We start from the raw sequence: 21044 nt of genomic DNA, 5'->3' as shown, positions 1-21044 counted from the left end.
TTAAAGTCCAAGTTGACTTGTTACACGAATGTCCAAAAAGAGTTTAATTTTATCAAAGTTTCATGCATGTAAGTGAATTTCTATATAGGACCATATCTATACCTGAACGATACCCCACGTACGTACATTTAATATGATCGTACGTCTTGTTACAATTTTTTTATAATATTATCAGTTGTAACTTGTAACTTTACATATCCACTTTGTATAGATAACTTTGATTAGAATTAATAATGGGTTTGCGTGTAGTAAAACAATGATAGTTTTTAAACACAATTTACGAGTCAAAATATCAAATTATTGAGCGTATCATATGTAACATGCATTTTATGTGGTATTATCACGCACCGATGTTTCGTCTATATAATTTATATTCTGATACGGATTAAACTCTCAGTCTAGATCTTACATCTTGATTGATACTTTTGCTTATGTATGATATCTGATAAACTTATTAAAAGCTTAAATGCATATTACAAAGACAACTACTCCTAATATAATACTTGCAAATATTCTTTCATATATGATACCACATTTTATGTTTAAATATGCCATAATTTTGCATTCCAAGAATCAACGCAGCTCAACGACTGAGCTTCAACAATCACATAGACAATAGCGCTGGAACCTTGGGTTACAGAGCAGTCTATAGTGTGAGTTATTCTTTAATTATTCCTATATTTTGTTCGAATATAACGAATGTGAATGTTCTTCTTTAACCCTAAACTATGTGTCACGTGTATCTTTACATTTAATTTCCAAAATTAACAACAAAGGAAAAACAAAGAAGACAATGCAAATATATTTATTTTATTTGTGCAAATTATGTTTAAATGAAATATTCGTCAAAAATATTCTTTAAACTTTTTAGTAAATCATTAAATAAATTATTTTATAATATATTCATACTCTTGACCGACGTAAGTCCTAAAATGATAAACCACCAATATAACACGAGTGTTTACAATAGGAGTGCGCACGCGCAGCTGCAGAACTGGTTTTACTTCTCGTTTACTTCAGTCTCTACAGTGTACGATCTATACTTACCAACTTATACATTTTATAATATATATTATATTATTTATATATTAAAGAAAAGTTCGTGTTATAAATGGTGATTGTCATAGTTATTGACTTGTGATTTTGATAATTGAATATTTATTAAATAAACTCTAATGTTATTTGCTAAATTTCCTATAATATGTAGAATTTTTATAATATTGTCCATTTCAATATTTTTATAACGTATATGCAAGAAAAAGAGTGTTATTTTTCTGCAAAATAACTTTTTACCATAACTCTATTTGTAACGATACAAGACGTTTTACTCCAATAACTAAAGTAAGTAGATAAATAAAAATAATCAATGCTAATACATACCGTGTACCGCGGTAGGTGTTAATTTAACCTATCAAAAGATGTAAGACTTCTCGGCCACGATTTGCTTAAAGAGTTAAAACGTTGAATAAAATCTTTAGTGGCACAGTGTAGGTGCTTTATTATACAATTTTTTTTTTAATTTCTAGTATTAAGTAAAATGCATAAGAAAGTCGTAAATACAGCCAGCTGAAAAGAAAACATACATAAAAAGACAGTTAAAATGTTGGCTTCTAAGCACCCGTCTAATCACTTACTATAAAGGTTGTCACCTGCTTAAATAACCTAATTAATAAAATGCATGGTTTTGATAAGAAATACCAACAGCAATATCAGATGTTAACGTTGAAATTGATGTTTTTACTTTGTAACTTTTAATTAGTTGTTTCGGAGATAGTTAAAAGTGTTTTCAAGTAAGTAATAAGAGCAAACGACTAGTAAGTTAGGCATAGTACACATAGCATTAACTTATAAAAGCTTAATTGTAGGGTTGAAAAGTCAGGCGTGACGTCAGTATGGTAAAAAATTTAAGAAGTTGTCAGCTTAAACAATGATCACGACTGTATGTTTAAGGCGGTATGACTCATAAAACTGTTAGGTATAATCTCTAGGTTTCCTATGATTTTTCCTTAGAAGCTATGCTATAAGAATAAGGAACTTTAATCAGATAATATAAATAATGTATTTTGAATAAATGATTTCCTTGTACAATACGTAATCAACAATGTATAAAATTGTTATAAAAATTACTTGTAGATAAATATAAATGGATAAATATCTATGTATTCGTGTTTGTCAAAACTAAAATTAAAATAATGTTTATCTATAACATTGATAAAGCGCATACTTCCATTTAAATAATAGCTTTTATTTAAAACCTATTGACAGGTCGCTGTAAATCCGAAGTGTTGGCGCCACGTCGGCGTCGCGTCGAACGTTACGCCATGCGTTACTACCATATATTGTATTACACAATGAAAATTTCTCTAAATATATTTTTTATGTATATAGCTTTTAATATTACTAATTACGTGGGTAGGCAGAAGGCGGAATTAATATTTTAATTTACTTTTTCGATGGCTATTCGGAGGCGCGTGTTTTGTGCTCATAGTCGAACGTGATCAACCGCAAAATACATGTCAATGTCGAATACAACGAATAATTACTAATATTCTGAGTGCAGCATATAAAGATGTCTGCATATTCTCTTTCTATTCAAGTCTCATCTTCTTGGATACATATATTTTAATTCTTATGTTGATCTCCAGAAACGACTTCCAGTTAATTCTCAAGCAATCGACACGTATTTAAATCTATTAAAAGCATATATACTGTCCCTTCTAATAAAGACGAGTTAAGCTGGTAAGCGGGATCATCCTTGAGATTGATAAGGTTATTTTAAGTTTCAATACTCGCCCAGGCAAACAGTGGCCTGTTGGGCCAACAGTTGTACACACCGAGTACCTAATATGCCCGTTATATTGTTATTGTCCATAGACGTTTGAAATATTTACTCAAGCATTTCGTTTTATCCCAATTTTTTTTAGATTAATTAGTTGCGTATTTATTTTTTATAATACTGTATCAGACAACCGTCTGTCTGTAAACTGTTCGAAAATGACAGATGTTTAAAAAGAAGAATGACATAAAAACAACCATATCTGCATAGTAAACTCGATTCAAAGTTACAATGTTTGAAAAGTGCAAGTCATTTATTATGTATATACGTCTTTATGCGGTTTAAGCGCACGTCAATCTTCATCGCAGATGTCATTGCCATCTGACACACGACTTATGACTATGGGTACTGCGGTCGTTGAGGCGCTTGTGGGTAACTTATTATGCGTACATTTATTAATATACCTTAGAAATTGATACTTGGAATTAATATAACGTGACCTGAATTAAAATATTAACAAGGTCATCTCTCTCAAATACTTAAGGGCTTAGAAAGGATAGAGTATTGTGTATGGAATTAGATTAGAGATTGTGTAGAACAAAGTAAGCACTACATAAACTGGTCGTTCTGTTGTCGAGTACTAACCAGTGGTAAGACGTTTTCTTTACTTACCACTAGGCAGATACTTTCTCACCATTAAAGTTAAAAGTATTTGAACGTATTCCACCATGCGGTTTCTTGGCGGGTTTATGTACTGTAGTTGAATGTTATCCGATATTCGTCACTGTGTTTTCTTGAAATATAAACAGAAATAAAGCGCAAGAGAGTAAATGATGACCCGCGATCTTTGTTTACGATTCACATAATCTCCATAGCTCGGTGATTTTTTATGATGTCATCTACTGCAAAAAAATGCTTACTGCTTAGTAAAAGATTCGTACGTATTCTAAATACAACATAAACAGTTAAAAATATTGGAAGTGCTTATCCCACGTAATAATTAAGATTTATGCTTATTGAGCTGCTTGCAGATCTTATAGTATTGCGTTAATAATTTTTGTATTATAATTTTTATATAAATAACTTAAATACAAAATAGCAATATTTATGAAAGAACTTTTTACATAAATTTGCAATCGTATTCTACTAGTCTTACTTTTCCACAGTGAATTTTTATTTATTAGTCTATTTTAGTAGTACTAAAAAGGTTCGCTACATTCTTATAAAATGTACTAATTCTTTTATTTATGAACGTGCCCATACTAAGATGGAAATGTCAATAGACTAGAAGCATTTAAATGCAATGTGTTAATTAATTCCATCATTACTTTTTATCCGAGGTAACTTTGTAAGGAACTTTACCGATACAGTCTGTAACCTTCAACTCGCTGGTCAGCTAAAAGTTAAATGGAATGCCAACTGTTCCATTATCTTGACTAAATTTTATCTGTTGTAATTACTCTTGGTTCTGTTGTGACGTAATCGCTTAATCGTAGCTATACCTTTTAGTTACGGTTCATAAATAGAAATTGTTGATTTTTATCGTTAAATACATACTATAGTATTTCTGAAGCAAATTGAATTACTTTGTTAGGCTATTATGAAAGTTATAAAAATTATAAACAAACAACTGTATTGTTTCGTCTGATATTTAGCGATTTCATCAATGCCGATTCGTTTTTCTACGTTCGTATTTAGCATCAATAAAATATAATCTAAGTACTTTATACATTTCGCCATTTTGTTAGGTCACTGAATTTTAAAGAATCAAAAAGAAAATTCAAAATAAAAACGTTATTAAGTTATAAATTACAACAATATATTATAAACTAAAATGTTGATTTTATTCCTACATAACATACAAAGCAACTTCTACCAATACTTTGTATGTCTAAAATAATATATTAATTAATCTAAAATATTTAAAATAATCGTATTCTTTTGTATTTGCCACTGCTTACATAAACCACTACGTATTTTATATAAAAGGAGAGAAATGAAACTTGTATTACTTGAAAGGTACTATACCACAGGTGAGCAAAAAATGAAAATTTAATATAAAAAAGCCGGTATATAGACCACAGACTATGCAACAAAATTTCATTAAAGTTAAGACTATCAAGGCATAAAGATAGACAAGGTTATATAAGTACTAGTCATATCTACTAGATACAGTAAACATAGTTTGTAATATAGTATATACGTATTGAAAACAAAATGAATGGAGGGACATTTTCTTTCCTAATTGTTAAGGAAACCAGCACGTTTGTTTAAGTCACAAAAGAGATAGGTACGAAGATGTTTTCGGCGTAACTGGTCGTGAGTAGAGCGCACGTGGCGAGTAAGTAGGACAACGACACACATTACTATTAGTCGTAGATTTGTGACTAGTAAAGGGAGACCTTACCGTTTTTTATTTATTAATCAAAATCTTCATATAATTTATTGAAATTACTTTTAAATTATCATGTTTCGAGTTTAAATTTTATATAGTTTGAACCTATAGTCTATTCCGACCACAAGAGGACTACAGCAAAATATTTGACATTGAATTGTCGCGATATCATTGGTCGAGAGCCTGAATAATCTATGATATTCATTTTGGGTTGGACGAAACTGTTATCGGAACTTTGGAAGTAAAATTAAAGTGGATTTAAGTAGTTTAGTGGAAAAGTGTTTTATTATAAATATTAGTCACAAATAGATATGTATTTTTCATAACCACGTGAAACTAATAAAGTATAAAATAATTTATCATCTCCTTTCATATTCTGAAATGTCAAGCAAAGATTTCATATTATGTTATTTCAATATACCGCACAGACTGACAGTCCATTAGTCCTACTTTCTCTGTTCAAATCTTTTGAAGTTATCAAAGAAACGGAATAAAAGCCAACAGCACTGAATTACGAAATAAGCTCTACATTTTGTCGTGTTTTGTCATATTTTTCGCCGTATTTTTAATGTAATATATGTATATACATTATACATCCTATGTATATTCATACACATATAATTTAGTAGTCATAGATATAAAGTTATTAAGTTGATACTTTTATAAATTCTATATTGATATATTATTTATCTTAATTACATGCAATATTTGCATAAAGTCAACGTACCATATGCAGTAGGTAAACTTTTGACATTTATCTAATAGATTGCGAGAATTCGCGCCCGTTAAAGATCTAATCAAATTGCCTCGCGCAATCACTTGAGCATTTTATTTTTAATGGACACTTTGATTAACTGGTACAAAAAATATCATTTTACTTACCCACAAATCGAACAGAAAAATTAAATATAATATTTAAAAATAAACCTAATTAAAATATTATTGTATATATAATATATATTTGTGTACGTGTCTCTGTGTGTATTAAATTAAATTATACTTAAAATAATTTTTTTATTAAGTAAGGCTTCAGCCGTGTGCATCACTTACAAACAGTTAGCGGAAGAAATGTATCAAGTGCATAAACGAAATGATAAGACTTATCATGTTACGTAAACGTTATCATCATTATGTACACGGGTGTCGTGTGTACGTGGAAACGCATCGGGTTGCGTAAACCGGTTCTAGGCTGACCCTAGCTTCTAGCTCCTAGTGCTGTAATCTTGACTGTTTCTCAGATTACTGATTGAAACACTCAATGTGTGTAACTGTTATACTAAAAGAATATACACATAATATGTACGTCTATAAAAGTTTTTTTTTAATTATCTGTAGCAGTAATGTGGTAGTTATTTTCATTTGTTATTATTAATGAAGTAAACCTTATTATTCGTATTAATTTGAAGTGGTAATTATTCACTACTTTAGTTGATAAGATTTAAAATAAATCAATGAATTAATTGGCTACACTAAAAGATATAAACGTCAATATTACGACGTTAAAAGGAAAGCTTTCTCTCATTGCTCTATATCTTAAATAATCCACCCACATCGCAAGGGCCAATTCTAGGTCCTTTTCTATTTTTGAAATGCAGAAATGTCGTTTTCTTATATGTCAACGGATTGCCGATTATTTGCGATACGATCATTTTTAGAATATTTAAATGTGGACGATTGTTAGTTTCGAGGATGTTGGCAATAATGAATCAAAAAAATAGTTTTTGCAAAACTGAATTTCTTGTAGTTTCTTTCTTTTTCTTTATAGAATATATTATCCTCCCTATACTTTTTTTAAATTTTGTACTACTATTCTTAAAGTGACGTCAGTATGTCTAAAAAAATAAACAGGTTTTTTTTCAATTTTAAAGTGTATTGGTATTTTATTGCTAATAAGGAACTAAAATACAACACTATAAATTTCGCGAATTATAAAAGGTGTAAACAGTACGGGTACATGTGTTAATTGAAAAGCATATTCAAAAGCTTCTAGCTACAAAGGCTTCATCTTTGCTGTATCGAGACGAGATACGTAACTGGACTCCCGCTTAAGTCGTTCGTGCGTCTCGGTCGCACCCGTGCCACCTTATATGTGGCGCCGAAGCCTCTGACGTCTATCTCTGTCGCGCGCATGTGCCTACGCAGCCTGTCTCTGTGCGAGAGTGTATAAGTTGTTTCTCTACCGCCGCGAACAGACGCGTATCGTTATAAAAATACGACTCTATACTACGTATTTAACTGTTCATCGATACACTCTATATGTATGTATAGAGATTTTGTGTAAGTGTTTTGCAAATGGTGTCTGTGTATTGATGTGTCAAAGTTCATTATCGTCAGTGTTAGAGTACAGTGAGTGAGTAGTGAATATATTGGAAGTGATTTCTAGTGAACATTCACGAGGTAGTCACTCGTTAGCCTCGAGCGCGCTGAATATACAACCTGTATCATTAATTTATTTAAATGTGTCTGCGACAACTTATTGCATTGATACCGCTTGTTCATGGTCGAATTCCATTCATTAGGGAACACAATACTAGTTATGATGAACAATTATTGGATATAATTGAATGTACCGGCAATCAAGCTGTATCGAGTATCGAATGAACAATTCATTTTTGTCAAGTTATACACATTCCAAGTATCATTAATCGATATAATCATGTATATTCATCAGAATAGTTGATGTAATTAGACAATAATTGCGGCCACACGGTCCCATTGTCTGTTCACCCACGCTGCGACATATCAGACAACTCGAAACCGTATTCGCGTTATTTGGTAAACATCAACCTTAGAATTCGTCTTTACTTAAAACAATAACAATCATTACATTACGAATGGACTTCTTAGTACAATATCAACCACTTAATACTTTATCATGTGAGAAAAAAAAAACATTGTTTTAACGTATTTTCGCGTGATATACTTACACGGTTCTTGTTCTTTTAGTTTTAATTGTGATAATTTCATAAAGATGTAGATACATATGTTAAATGTTGAATATCCTTGTTTAACAAATGAACATATATTTTTTGTTTTATTACAGTTGAAGCCTCTGTCTGTCTTAAATAACCGTAAACAAGATTAACATTTAAAGTTTATTGTAATCGCTTATACAATGAGTTATTTCCTCGGCACAATTGAATCAGATGTTGCGCGTAGAACAAATCGATTGCCGTATATATAATTCAGCGTAAAACCAATCGAGTCGAATGCGTTAGGAGTTCGTCAGACTTGAACTCCTTTTACTTTATGACTTTTGTTCGAGTTGATTAGATTTAAAAGAACTGTTAGTTATTACATTCTATTGTAAAAAACATTATTACATTAAGTAAGCTATGTTTGATATACTATATCTATATATTTATTTTGTAAAGTTGAAACATGAAGGCAAATTAAACTTATGATACTCCAAAGATGTGCTCATTAAATGCGAATGTCATACATACTTAATACTAGTACATATATTAAGTGCCTATTTTTTAGTTTTGTGTGTTATATTAACAATTCAAAAATGATGTTAATTTAATCACTAAAACATAAATAGGTACGAAAAATGCAAGTGCTTAAACATAGCATGTCAATGAGATAAACGTTTAAAATAATTATCTATTACTAATGATATAATTAAACGAAAATTAAAAAATGTTTTTAATTTGACATAATTATTTCATGACATTGTAAAATATTCAGTAAATTTTAACCACAGATAATAAGAAAAGAAAATAAGGAAGCTCAACAGCTCTAACATTGCGAAAATAAAATATAGTTGAAACCTTTTTTTATTTACATTAAGATTTTAGATATCAACAAACGGCAGTTAAAATTTTATTGGTGCAACACAAAAATTCTATAACATTACAGGCTGAGAAGTATTGTTCATTTTCAACGAACCGTATCTGCATATTCGCACAAGATTGTGTATAATTTAAAACGTTACAAAATGTAGGCTAATTTGCTACTAAAGGAGCTAGAACTAACATTATGTAGTATTGCATTTTGACATCCACTAATCGATAAAATATTACTTAAATGAGTATTGCGAAAAATACTAATAAATAAATACCGGTTTTGCAATGGATTCTGTTAGTATGCGATCCATCTCCGCCCAAATCCGCTCTGTGAATGAGCCTGTTCTCAGAAACGATGACGAAATTTCATATGAACTGCAAAAAAACCATATGACCTCCTTTGTAGCACCTTCTTTTCCTTCTACATATATCATTTATTTTCTAAATTTAATTTCATGAATATCTAAATTAATAATTGGAAGTAAATATACCTTGCATTGAACATATGGCTGCAGATATATTTAATTAGAGAAAAAGAATAAGTACTGAGATTTTCGCTCCGTTCATTTTTCTTGATTCTCCTCGGCCTAATCTACACTCCGACTCTACAACCGCTGGCTTAATGTAACGAGATTGACTTGAATAAATAACATTTTGATAATCATTGAGGTAGTGAAAGTAATATAAAGAATTAAGTTGTAATAAACAAGATATTTTAATTATACGAGATGTCGTTTATATCATAATTGATTATTGTTTCTCACAGTCGGCACAGACTGTAACTGGATCGCAAGCTACATGTGAGAATCGTCCCACGGTTACAACGCTTGATTGAAATTATATCTTCGAATTACTGATACCTCATTTTTTTATATAGGTGCAAACTTGGATTTATATTAGAGACCTATACCACTTAAATTAAACCCACTATTACTGGGATAAGTCCGCCTTTGTACTCCATTTTGTTACAACACATTTATGTGCAATAAAGAGATTTACAACATTAACTGTTACTATTCTAACTCTCTACAACTTAAGGAACTTTAGCTATTACTTTATTAAAAGATATACATCGCTTTAATAGCTTGATATACATATTATGTAGACGAACATAATTTGTATATACTCATTGTTCTCGTGGCTAAACAATGCCGATGATCCGCTGATCAGGTCATGCGTTAAAACCACAGGTCAGTTATTGGGTTTTTCCATCGAAAAATTCTCGAAGTTGGAGGTGTGTCCTGCGCCGAAACTCTTTTCGGTCGTATAGGATTTGCCATTCCATCGGATTGTGAGATTAAGGAATAGAGAATACCCGTGTGTTTGTGCACACACTTGTAAAATATAATATGTCCTGCTTGTTGGCAAGTCTTCCTTGATATTGGCTACATATTATGGTTGTATTTTAATTGTTTGCTGTGTTATATTGTTACCAAGGTAATACAATACAGCTCTTTTGAAACATCTGAAAAACAAGTGTACTAATACTACTATATATATATATATATATATATATATATATACTACTAATTGCGATTTAAAAAAAAATTAGTAAATACAGTACGTGACATCGACACTTCAATATATAGATTTTTATTGTTAGTTATTATTAGAAAATGATAGATTTTATGGTTTGATAGTATTTATACTGTTATTAACAATATATGTCTATCTATCAAAGAAACTTAAATTTTGATAATGCTAAAATAAATAAATGTTATTCAAATTAAGATAGGTTAAACTTAGTTTGGTAAACTTATTACTGAGTGAATCACTTTTTAACCGATTTCCCATTACGATAACCAGCCCCGTTTAAAATCGTTCAACCTCACTTAAGTATTTCCGTTCTGTATATCTCTGTAAAATGTTCGTATTATTTACGTAAGTGGGAACTAATTAGGTAGCACGGTGTCAATGTTGTAATGTTGTTGTATTAAATGTTACACAAAAATCAATTGTATAGCGTTCAAATATAATGCAAATTTATAGACATTTTAGATAGAACTCAAATGATCCCTGGCTTGAATTTGATGCGTTCGTTTGTCCTTCGTGCATGTATTCCTTAATCATATTTAACATAAGAAGGTATCATAATTAAAAAATATATATAAAGTAAAATTATGTATACAATATAAGATAGCTCATTATCACTCAATCTTAACAATTACAAATCACTGACAATAAGTTATTGAGCAATGAAGTTGTACCGCGGCCGTTAATTACTTATATATTATTCTAGTTTGAATTTTCGATTACGAGTACCAACATACTCGTAATCTGCAAGGCCAGGAATTAGTCACAAGTCGCTGGAAATATTTTAAAGGATTGTTATAGTGTTATAACATCCTGGTGATGAATATAACCACATACATATTTTTACAACCGACGAGGTTGTACTCTGACTCACCCTGAGAAAGCGCGTCTGATTAATACATAACAAATTTTCAAACATAAAACTTGTGGTAAAGTTTGTTTCGACACTTATGATGACCGATATTAACTTCGTGGTCATTTGTCAGTTTGTTTATGCCCTTAAGATTCCTCTAATGTGAGTCATTCCAGAGCACAACAAATTGTTGATATGATAAACAGAAAAAAATACATTGTTAATAATATAATAGCGATCTGTTTTGTTAATACATATCATATTTTATAATGAGTATGCTAGAAGTCAGATAATCTGACAATACATCATACTTTAAATAGATTTCGAACTTCTTTTAAAATTAAACTTAAATTAAAATATTTTTAAAGCATTGCTGCGTGCTGTACTTAGTTTGTAAAATAAATTAAAAATAATTACGCTAAAGATACCGTTGTTATGTTTAAAAACATAATCCATCTGTTCTCAGCATCGTCTCCCAAATGATTGCAGTTTCAGTTGCACGTGTTCTCAAATTGTACCGCCATAAACTTTATGGCGCGGCTCATTGTGTTCTTAGTTTTAGTTATTGCCATAGAAACATAAACAAAGCATTGTGCCTTATAGATGATAGAGACGGTTCTAATAGTTATTTAAACAAGTTAGACAGGGACAACGTTAAGCCCACGTGAGGTACGTCAACAATAGATTACAAAAAAGCGAACCTACCTGGAAGGTAAAGGCGCTCGAATATCCCGCCCCCGCACCATTGCCTCAGCAGTCTCGAGCCAGTCTCATAGAAAGCCTTCGTGCAGACGATCGTATCGACCCCGTACAACTTTATAATTATTGTTAAGTGCTTAATCAAATAATGTGATTAATTAACGGAGATTATTAAAAGTGACTGAGTGGTTTTATATCTCGGATTGTGACGCAATTCGGCAGTTGTTCGAAAGCTTCCCGTTTCAACCACCTGCCGCTCTACCTGTCCGCAGCCGGTGTCTTCCCGCCGAAAATACATACATATTCACAAATTTCTTATTAAGCCTATCTATATATTTAAATATAGAAAATAGTTGAACGTAACTTAGAAGCGGAGTAGAATTCTAATCTTTTCTTAGGTGTACGTGTTTCGTTTACTTATTGCCTTATACGAAGTTGTTTGCGGACACAACGATTGATAGAGATATGTATATTTAGCGCGCGGCCATTGTCTTCGATCACGACTGCTATGGAGATTGAATCTAAATGAACCATCGAATTCAATTAATTCGCCAGGCTAACAACAGTGTGCGTACTTAGTGCAAGCGATGCGGACTAGTCAGTGAAATGATCAAGTTTCGTTATAAGCGTAAAGAATCAAACGATGGAGGTAAAGGTGGCACGGCGATACAAAAGCAGAAGATCGAAGGTCTGAAGGACAGGGAGTTGTTGCCCCCGAAGGATTTAATAGGCGGGTCTCTAGCAGGTGTGCGACACAATACTCTACCGCGGTCTCGGCCGCCTTCCGCTGCTAGACGAGACCCGCCTGAAACACTTCTTAGTCAAACTACATTGTCGCTCTTCAGAGTAAGTTTGAAAAGTGAATACGTGATGTATTGTTTTTATCCTCTACCCTCTCTAATAACATGTATAGACTTAAATATATATTTACGAATACAACAATTCACATACATTCTAATGAATTCTTAAATTTTAATTTAAAATCAAATTAAATATTTTAATTACTTCAATTATACGTTGAATTCCCATCATCAATTTAAATAGAACTGTACTCATTAGTAACAATTCCTGTCATTTATTTGAATATGCAATCAAGCCATTTGCTTTTAAACAAAGATACTAACACATTTCTCTAATGATTAAATAGTTCCTGCTATAAATATTCACCGACTTGCATTTTATTTTGTTTTATTAAGCAGCGTTAGATTTATTGATAGGAGCTTAGTAGAGAGGTTGTTATCTGTGCAAGAACAAAGCGCGTCATGATGGAGATAGGATAACGAAATAATGGACGCAAACTGAACCAGAGCGAATGTGTCTGTATTCAACACACAATACATACAAATTTAGATATTTTATTGCTGCAGGTTGTTCAAAATTTAAAGTATTTTATGAAAGGTACAATTAAAAAAATTGCGATACTCAAGACCCCTCTGGTATTACAGTAAGCTATCTCTTGGCAGGAAGTTTGTCCACGTCAAGCTGTTGCAATGTCATATACGATTATTCTTTTTAACTTTTTGATAATTCATTTAAAAAGTATAAATATAATTATTTTACGTTTCTTTTTATATTTAGTAAAACCTTTTTAAGATTGAAGCATGAAGTAAATACCTAAATGTATTATTGAGAATATGATAACTAGAAAAATATTATTTAAAAATTGGTTTGGAGAAATTTTTAGCAGGAGGTTTTGAAGTAACAGTTATGTACAAGTAGAATATTTGTGATGCGTTGTTCGTTTCTGACCCCTAAAAGGTAATTGTGCCGGTGTCTCCAACGGCAATTTGTTTAAAGAATATTTAAAATGTGCTTTGTATTCATGTCCAGACGAAGCCTACAGTCGGTTGTGTGTTGAATTACCTATTGTTTCTTAAATAAATAGTTGCAGATGACAAACATAGTTTTACGATGTACAGTATACAGTTCGCATAGTTTTGGAAATCTAAGACTGTTTTTTCATAATTTAGGGTATAGTCTCACATAAATATAATACATACTACACTTAGATTTTTCTTTAGAAATTAGCTTATGTACCTATTGTTCGATAGGAAGCAATCAGAATAAGACCGTGCCTGGGAGCGTAAGTTCGTTTTCTCACGCAACAATGGGAGAAGTAGCCGAGTTCTCACCTCTGTTTAACCACAAATGATTTCTTCGATACATTATTTTTGAGCATGGTTTACATTAATGTGTTATTAACTGCTTAATCGACTATCGAACGCGCTGTTGCAATAAATGTAAATACTGAACTAATTATTTCATAACCAATGATTTTTTTGTAGTTATACAAAATTCCTGTATTCCTAATATCAATATCTTAAAGTTGTTAGTTATTTCCTGTAGTTTTTATTACATTTACATAAATACTTTAGAAAATAACATAATGTTAAATAAAAAAAATATAAATTCAAATACCAAATTCAAAAATTCAGATGTACCAAAGACATATTACAATAGATTGCGAGAGGATTGACTGAACTGAAATATTATAGTTATTTTTGGGTCGTAATTTTTAATGAATCATATTGTTTAAGTTCTATGTTTAAATTGGATTTATAGAAATACCCTAAAAAGTTATATATGACCTACTTGTTATGTAATTGAAAATTTCAAAAATAAAAGAAATCACTTCATTTCTTGGATATTATGAATCGAGACCCATGTAGTTGTATCTTGCAAAAAAATCTTATTAGAACACAGTACATTATACTTTTAGTGATCTCGGAGGGTCACGGCGCTCGTGCCTCTGACCTATCATATTCGTGCATTACTGGTTTCATTCGAATCTTGCGATACAAGCAAGCTGATTTCAATCTTCCCGCTATTTCAATGAAAGCATATTTCGCTTACACACGCTTTCGGCTTTCTTTTTTAGGTCTGTTCAACATATCGTTTACGTTTCTTTAAGCAAATAAATTTTACATTTAAGTTAATACAGATAAATATATACTATTCAAATATTGTTATTAATTTTAGTTGATAAATCAAATGATAACTATACATATATAACTAAGCGAACATTATTATATTTACAGGAGCTTTTTGCACAACTACAATGGTCGACGGAACGGGCGCCGGCTGCCGATGGTCTTCGCAAGGCTCTTGGGGGTGGAGGAGCTCGATTCCAACTGGGGTGCATGGCCGACGCCAGCGAATGTTTCGAGCATCTTCTGCTAAGAGTCCATGCTCATGTTGCGGCCGGCACGGGTGATAAGAGAGATGATGACGCCTGCAGAGCTCCACACTGTGTGCCACACAGAAAATTTGCCATGATGCTTGTGGAACAGTCTGTGTGTGGTGCATGTCAAGCTACGTCGGAACCTCTGCCTTTTACCCAGGTAAATTTTAACAAATATTTACTTATTAATATGAAATATTAATCTATACTCAAAAAAATATTGCTAATTTTATGTAATCTATACCAACAGATGGTCCACTACGTATCTGCAACCGCATTAACAGCGCAAGCTGCTCTCGGAGAGCATGGCGATAGCTTCGGTTTACTTCTAAGAAAGGCTGGAGGCATGGGCGACATACGAGATTGTCCCGTAAGTATTTAGGTTTTGAACAATATATAATACACATGTATCTTTTATTTGTATATAATGAATAAAATGTCTTCTTGGTGATAGTGCCTTATGCAAACCAGGGGGGTTTGCATAAGGCCCACCTACTCGTCATATTTTTTACCAAACAGCTATGACAAAAAAATAACTTAGTATTGTTGTGTTTCGGTTTGAAGGGCCATAGAGCCAGTGTCACTACAGGCACAAGGGGTGGGGGATAACATATTAGCTCCTAGGTTTGGTAGTGCCTAGCGATGTAAGGAATGGTTAATTACAGCGTCAATCTCTATGTGCAGTGGTGAGCACATACCATTAGATGGTTCATTTGCTAGTTCGTTAACCTATATTTTAAAATAACTGTTGTTAAAACGTATAAAATATAATGTTTTTTTTTTTTATTCCAGAATGCTTGCGGAGCCAAGATTCAAATTTGCCGAACCTTAATGAATCGTCCCGAAGTTGTTTCAATCGGGATGGTATGGGACTCCGACAGACCATCGGCTGAGCATGTTGCAGCTGTGTATGCAGCTTTGGGTACTGAATTACGACCGACAGACGCATTTCACGCTTGCGTTGACCGTGCCTGGGCCGCCCGCGCTACGCATCGTCTCGTCGGACTGGTCACTTATTACGGAAAACACTATTCAACCTTCTTTTTCCATAGTAAATTACAACTATGGATTTACTTCGACGATGCCGATGTAAAAGAAATAGGACCTGAATGGTCTCAAGTAGTTGAAAAGTGTAGAAGAGGAAGATTTCAACCCCTTCTGCTTTTATATGCTGCAGTTGACGGAACACCTTGTGATACACGACATGCGCCGAAAGATGTAGTACCATTTCCTGCACCTGAACCACGTAGAGCGGTCACTCCCGCTCCAGAAAGACCAGTAGCGGGCTATGCCAGAAGGGCCGTTACTCCTGGTCCTGACAATGATAGCGATTATGTAAGTAGAAAAAGTGTCGAAAACATGTTAGAAGTTCAAGCTAGTCGACGAGCTCAATTAGCAAGGAGCTTAAGCACAAACTCCACGTCAGATAGTCAAGAACCTCGACCCCGAGCGCGCAGAGATTCTGGAAATTGGAGTGGTGACAGGAACAGTGCGTCTTCAGCTTCTTCATCTACAGTCGAAAGTCCATATATGTACGCAAGAGGAAGAGGACCAGGGAGTATTCCAAGTAGTCCTACTCGAAAAGGAGAGTTATCGAGTGGAGGGTCGTGTGATGCTGGCTATGACTCCTATTCATTATCGTCTACCGACAGCTTACCCCTTCAGCAAGGCTTACGCCATAATCTGCAATTAGCTCAAATTCCTGAACTGACTACTAGAGGTGATTGCGAAGCACTATGCTTAGAAGCTGATAGATTATTAGAAAAATCTCGTCACGCTGAAGATGATGCAGATTATGAAACAGCGCTTGTGTTGTGTGACGCGGCAGCTGCTAAAGCCCGTGCTGCAATGGATGCACCTTATAATAATCAACACACTATGACTTTCGCTCGAATGAAACACAATACTTGTGTAATGCGAGCTCGTAGCTTGCAACGTAGAATAGCTGGAATGAATAGAGTGACTGAAATCCCACAATCTGCTCCAATAAGAAATACCAAAGGTGGCCTTGAGAGTTCGGCAACTACTATAGAAATTTATGCTACGTTGCCTAAAAAGAAAGGATCATCAAAAAAATCTCCTAAACACGTGGAAGAAGATATTGATAATCCGCCAAGAGAGCGTCCACCAAGACATAAATCTCGAGAAGACGAAAAAGGCAGAGACAAACGTTCAAGAAGTGAGGACCGTGGTCGTGTGAGAAAAGAAATATCGGTAGCTCCAGAGAAAAAAGAAGAGCCCGTGGAAGATAAAAAATCAAATAAAAAACAGCATAAAATTCGTAGAAAGTTGTTAATGGGAGGATTAATAAGAAGAAAGAACCGTTCTATGCCAGACTTGACTGAAGGGGCTGACGCCAATACTGAATCGAAAAACAAGGAAACACGTGTTTCTTCAGTAGATGACGCCGACGTAGGAAGAAGAAAGAAAGATGAAAAGCCAAATTTAAGTGGCTATTTATCTGAGGGTCATTTGGAATACTCTGCAGCTAGTGGAACAAACCCTAATTTAGAGCGAAGTAAATTAATGCGGAAAAGTTTTCATGGAAGCGCTGGAAAAATGCTAACTGCGGCTAAAGTACCTCCACCTCCGCCGCTGCGAACGACTTCTCAGCTTAGCGGGCCTAAGTTCGAACCAGAAGTATTAGAGCACGGTATTCAAACAAGGCCACAACAGCCCTTACCGCCTGCTACTCATGGCGAGTACGTCTATACACATGACAATGAAGAGGATGGTGGATTCTCGGAACAATATGGTGATGAGCCTCAATCGTTACCGTTTTTGCCTTCCTATGATGGAAACCCAATGAATCAATATAATAATAATAGACTAGATGACTCGCCAAACACTTCTCAAAATTTTCATACAGTTGTTACTAAGGCCATGATACATCAAGAACAAAGTCCAATTAAAAGAGATGCGCTACCAAATATACTACCTACGCATAACAATATTCAGAATCTATCCAATGTATTCGATAATGGTATTGATGTTGTCGACTGTGTGATGCCAATGAGAAGATCTCCACAAATGTTTGAATTGCCACCTTATCCAAGTCCAATGAATTCAGTTAACCATTCAAGACAGCCTAGTGAAGAATTTCCTCCGCCACCTTCACCATCTGACTTAAGGTCACTTGAGGATAAATTAATGAAAATGGCAATACACAAAATGGTTTCTGATAACTATTCTGGGCCAGATGACAATGAAATTAATACATCAAAAGGTTCTTTATTAGCACAATTACAAGAGAAAAGAAATGAGATACTCAGAAACGAAGATGGCTCCACAAAATTAAATCAGTTGGAAACTATTGGGACTTCCGGGGATAATTGGCTACGAGAACTGCAAGCTAAACAAGCTGCACTTAAACTTAAAAGATCTGGTTCGCTAGATTGCCAACTTACAAATACTAACGAAAACATTTCTCAAGTGTCTGAAAATAGTAATAGTATTAGAGATATTGCTTCTAGATTTGAAAAGAATGCACAAAATATAACCAATGAAAGTGAACGCTCTAATGTTTCATATAAAGGTATAAATGGTAGCCGTGACATAATAAACTGTTCTAATCAGTCTAACAGCAGAGTATATAATCGACGCACGTCTTCTTCTTCGTTAGATCCTAAACAAATTGAAGATCAATATGACGATTCAAAGATGGTTAATACTACTATTTATGGCGATCGCACTAAACCGAAGAAAAAATCCGTATCGTTTTGCGATCAAGTCATATTAGTTGCAACAGCAGAAGATCAAGAAGATGACAGTTACATACCTAACCCAATTTTAGAAAGAGTTTTAAAATCAGCGATGAACAGAACAGAACTTATTACTGTACCACTGCAAACCGATAAGCCATCTCTTCAAAGAACTGAGTCTTTTGACAGCCAGTCCTCAAGATCTACAATTTCCATTTCGGCGTCATCACAAACATCATATCCTCCTAATGATGGTGTACATGCAGATTACTATAGAGTGCAGAATCCTTACCCATTTTATCAAATTGCTCAGACACGGCCTCAACATCAATATAATCCACAAAAAAGCACTTGTTTACATGGTAGCAATTCACCAGTACTCACAAATTCTAACTCTAGTCCGCAAAACAGCAGTCAGATATATCAAGCATTACCGGCCAATTCTGCACAGAGTGACAACAATCAAATACCGTATACTCAACCTCCATCGGTATACAACAATCAAAACAACACAAGCCCACAAAACCCTAACCAAACTCCTGCTAACAGACTGACTCCTACGCCGCATAATGGTACTTATATGTCAAAACATGTTCCAAGCCTTCAAAGATCAGTACCGAATACTTATCCTCATCCACCAAGTCAGCTACATCAAATCAATCAAGGTCAAAATAATACACACAACAACAATTACTATCATAGATTGCCACTGCTTCCTGCAGCTCTTCCAGTATCTGCTTATTCAACAAATCGTCAATACAACAAAAATGCACAAAATAACAATAGTAATTCGCCTTACCAAAGTGTTCCCACCAATTCACCAGCTTATCAGAGCTACCACAACCCACCGACAAGTTACGCTAACTCTGATTATTCTAGTCGATACTCCCAAGTGAATAATGCAAATCACTATAACAACAATCATCCTTCCTACCAAAGGGTTCCACCTCCACATGGTGACGTATCCGTCGATAACTATAATGGAAATTACCAGAAAATGCCTAATAACTGTTATGTTGACAATAATGCAAACAACCAAAACCGTCTACCAGATGGTAGACACTACGCAAATTCTCAACAACGCGCTCCTTCGTATAACCCAACTACCACTTCGGACAGTATTGCTAATAATGAGCAATATCCATACTCTCAAACAGGTTTTAATCCTTATCAACATCTGCCGAAGCAAATTCAAAAGAAATCTGTATCTTTCGAGCCGGGGACAAAGGGTGGAACAGAATCTCCCATACCAGCAGCTCCGATGAACGGAAATTACCCAAATGAAAACCAAACATCCGTTTCGACGACTTCACAAAAAATGCCATGTAATTTATGTCGAAAGAAAACAGTTAATCATCCTGCCAGCTATTGTCCTGATTGCGACTTTTACATGTCAAGGTTCAAACCCTCCTTATAGCAAAATTATGTGTCCTTAATATCTACATAAAATTTCCTACAAGTTATATTCAGACGATTAAAAATAAAATTACTGTAGGTATTATAAATAGTGTAAATTATATAATTATAATATTTTAAGGTAAGACTGATCTCATTTGAGAATAAAGTGGCTTATATTATTACTCACGATTAAATTTAGTTTTTGCCTACCTATGTAAAACGATACTTAATTATAAAGATTATAGTTAGCTAAGGATTTTTTTATATTTGACATGTTAAATACTTTTCTACGCTAAAGTCTAAATAAATAATTTTTGAATAAATAATCTGCTTTCTTTTTTCTTTACCTTATTCTATTTTAATAGTTGACAAATTATAATAAATATCTTTTTATTCACAAAATAATATGTTGTCTTGGAAAACTAAATAAGATTATATGTACAGTATTAGAAAATATCTTAAAATGAAAAATATTTAATTATATAACATAATTGAAATTGTATAAAATATAATAAGTTGTGCCGGTAATAAAAATAATAAATAGTATTGTTATACCATGAACCATCTTCAATAAAATTGAAATCTACTAAAAATATAATATGAATTCTTTTGAAAGTTAAACTAATTATCCGAATTTGAATAAAATTATTTTAAAAAATACTCTTAATAATAGGGTGTACATCCGGTAGTGAAAAATTAATTATGAAATTTGATAAAAAT

General features: G+C 33.2%; 1 protein-coding gene across 9 annotated transcripts in view; it reads left to right on the top strand.

Moving 5' to 3' along the window:
• LOC125065079 overlaps positions 1-20608 on the top strand; it is a 57237-nt gene extending 36629 nt beyond the window's left edge. The window contains exons 1-5 of one of the 9 annotated variants that reach the window (XM_047672495.1): positions 7353-7448; positions 12600-12890; positions 15083-15385; positions 15476-15595; positions 16018-20607. In XM_047672495.1, the coding sequence (XP_047528451.1) occupies positions 12651-12890; positions 15083-15385; positions 15476-15595; positions 16018-20343 (4989 nt within the window). In that variant the 5' untranslated portion in view covers positions 7353-7448; positions 12600-12650 and the 3' untranslated portion in view covers positions 20344-20607. Of the gene's footprint in view, positions 1-7352; positions 7569-11610; positions 12891-15082; positions 15386-15475; positions 15596-16017 lie in introns of those variants that run through there. The other 8 variants (XM_047672493.1, XM_047672494.1, XM_047672492.1 and 5 more) reach the window with 8 other exon arrangements.
• The last annotated feature ends 436 nt before the right edge of the window (positions 20609-21044 follow it).

Source organism: Vanessa atalanta, chromosome 7, assembly GCF_905147765.1.
Source record: "Vanessa atalanta chromosome 7, ilVanAtal1.2, whole genome shotgun sequence".
NCBI classification, from domain to species: domain Eukaryota; kingdom Metazoa; phylum Arthropoda; class Insecta; order Lepidoptera; family Nymphalidae; genus Vanessa; species Vanessa atalanta.
The sequence above is the reverse complement of the archived record's forward strand: the minus strand, read 5'-3'. Positions and strand labels throughout refer to the sequence as shown.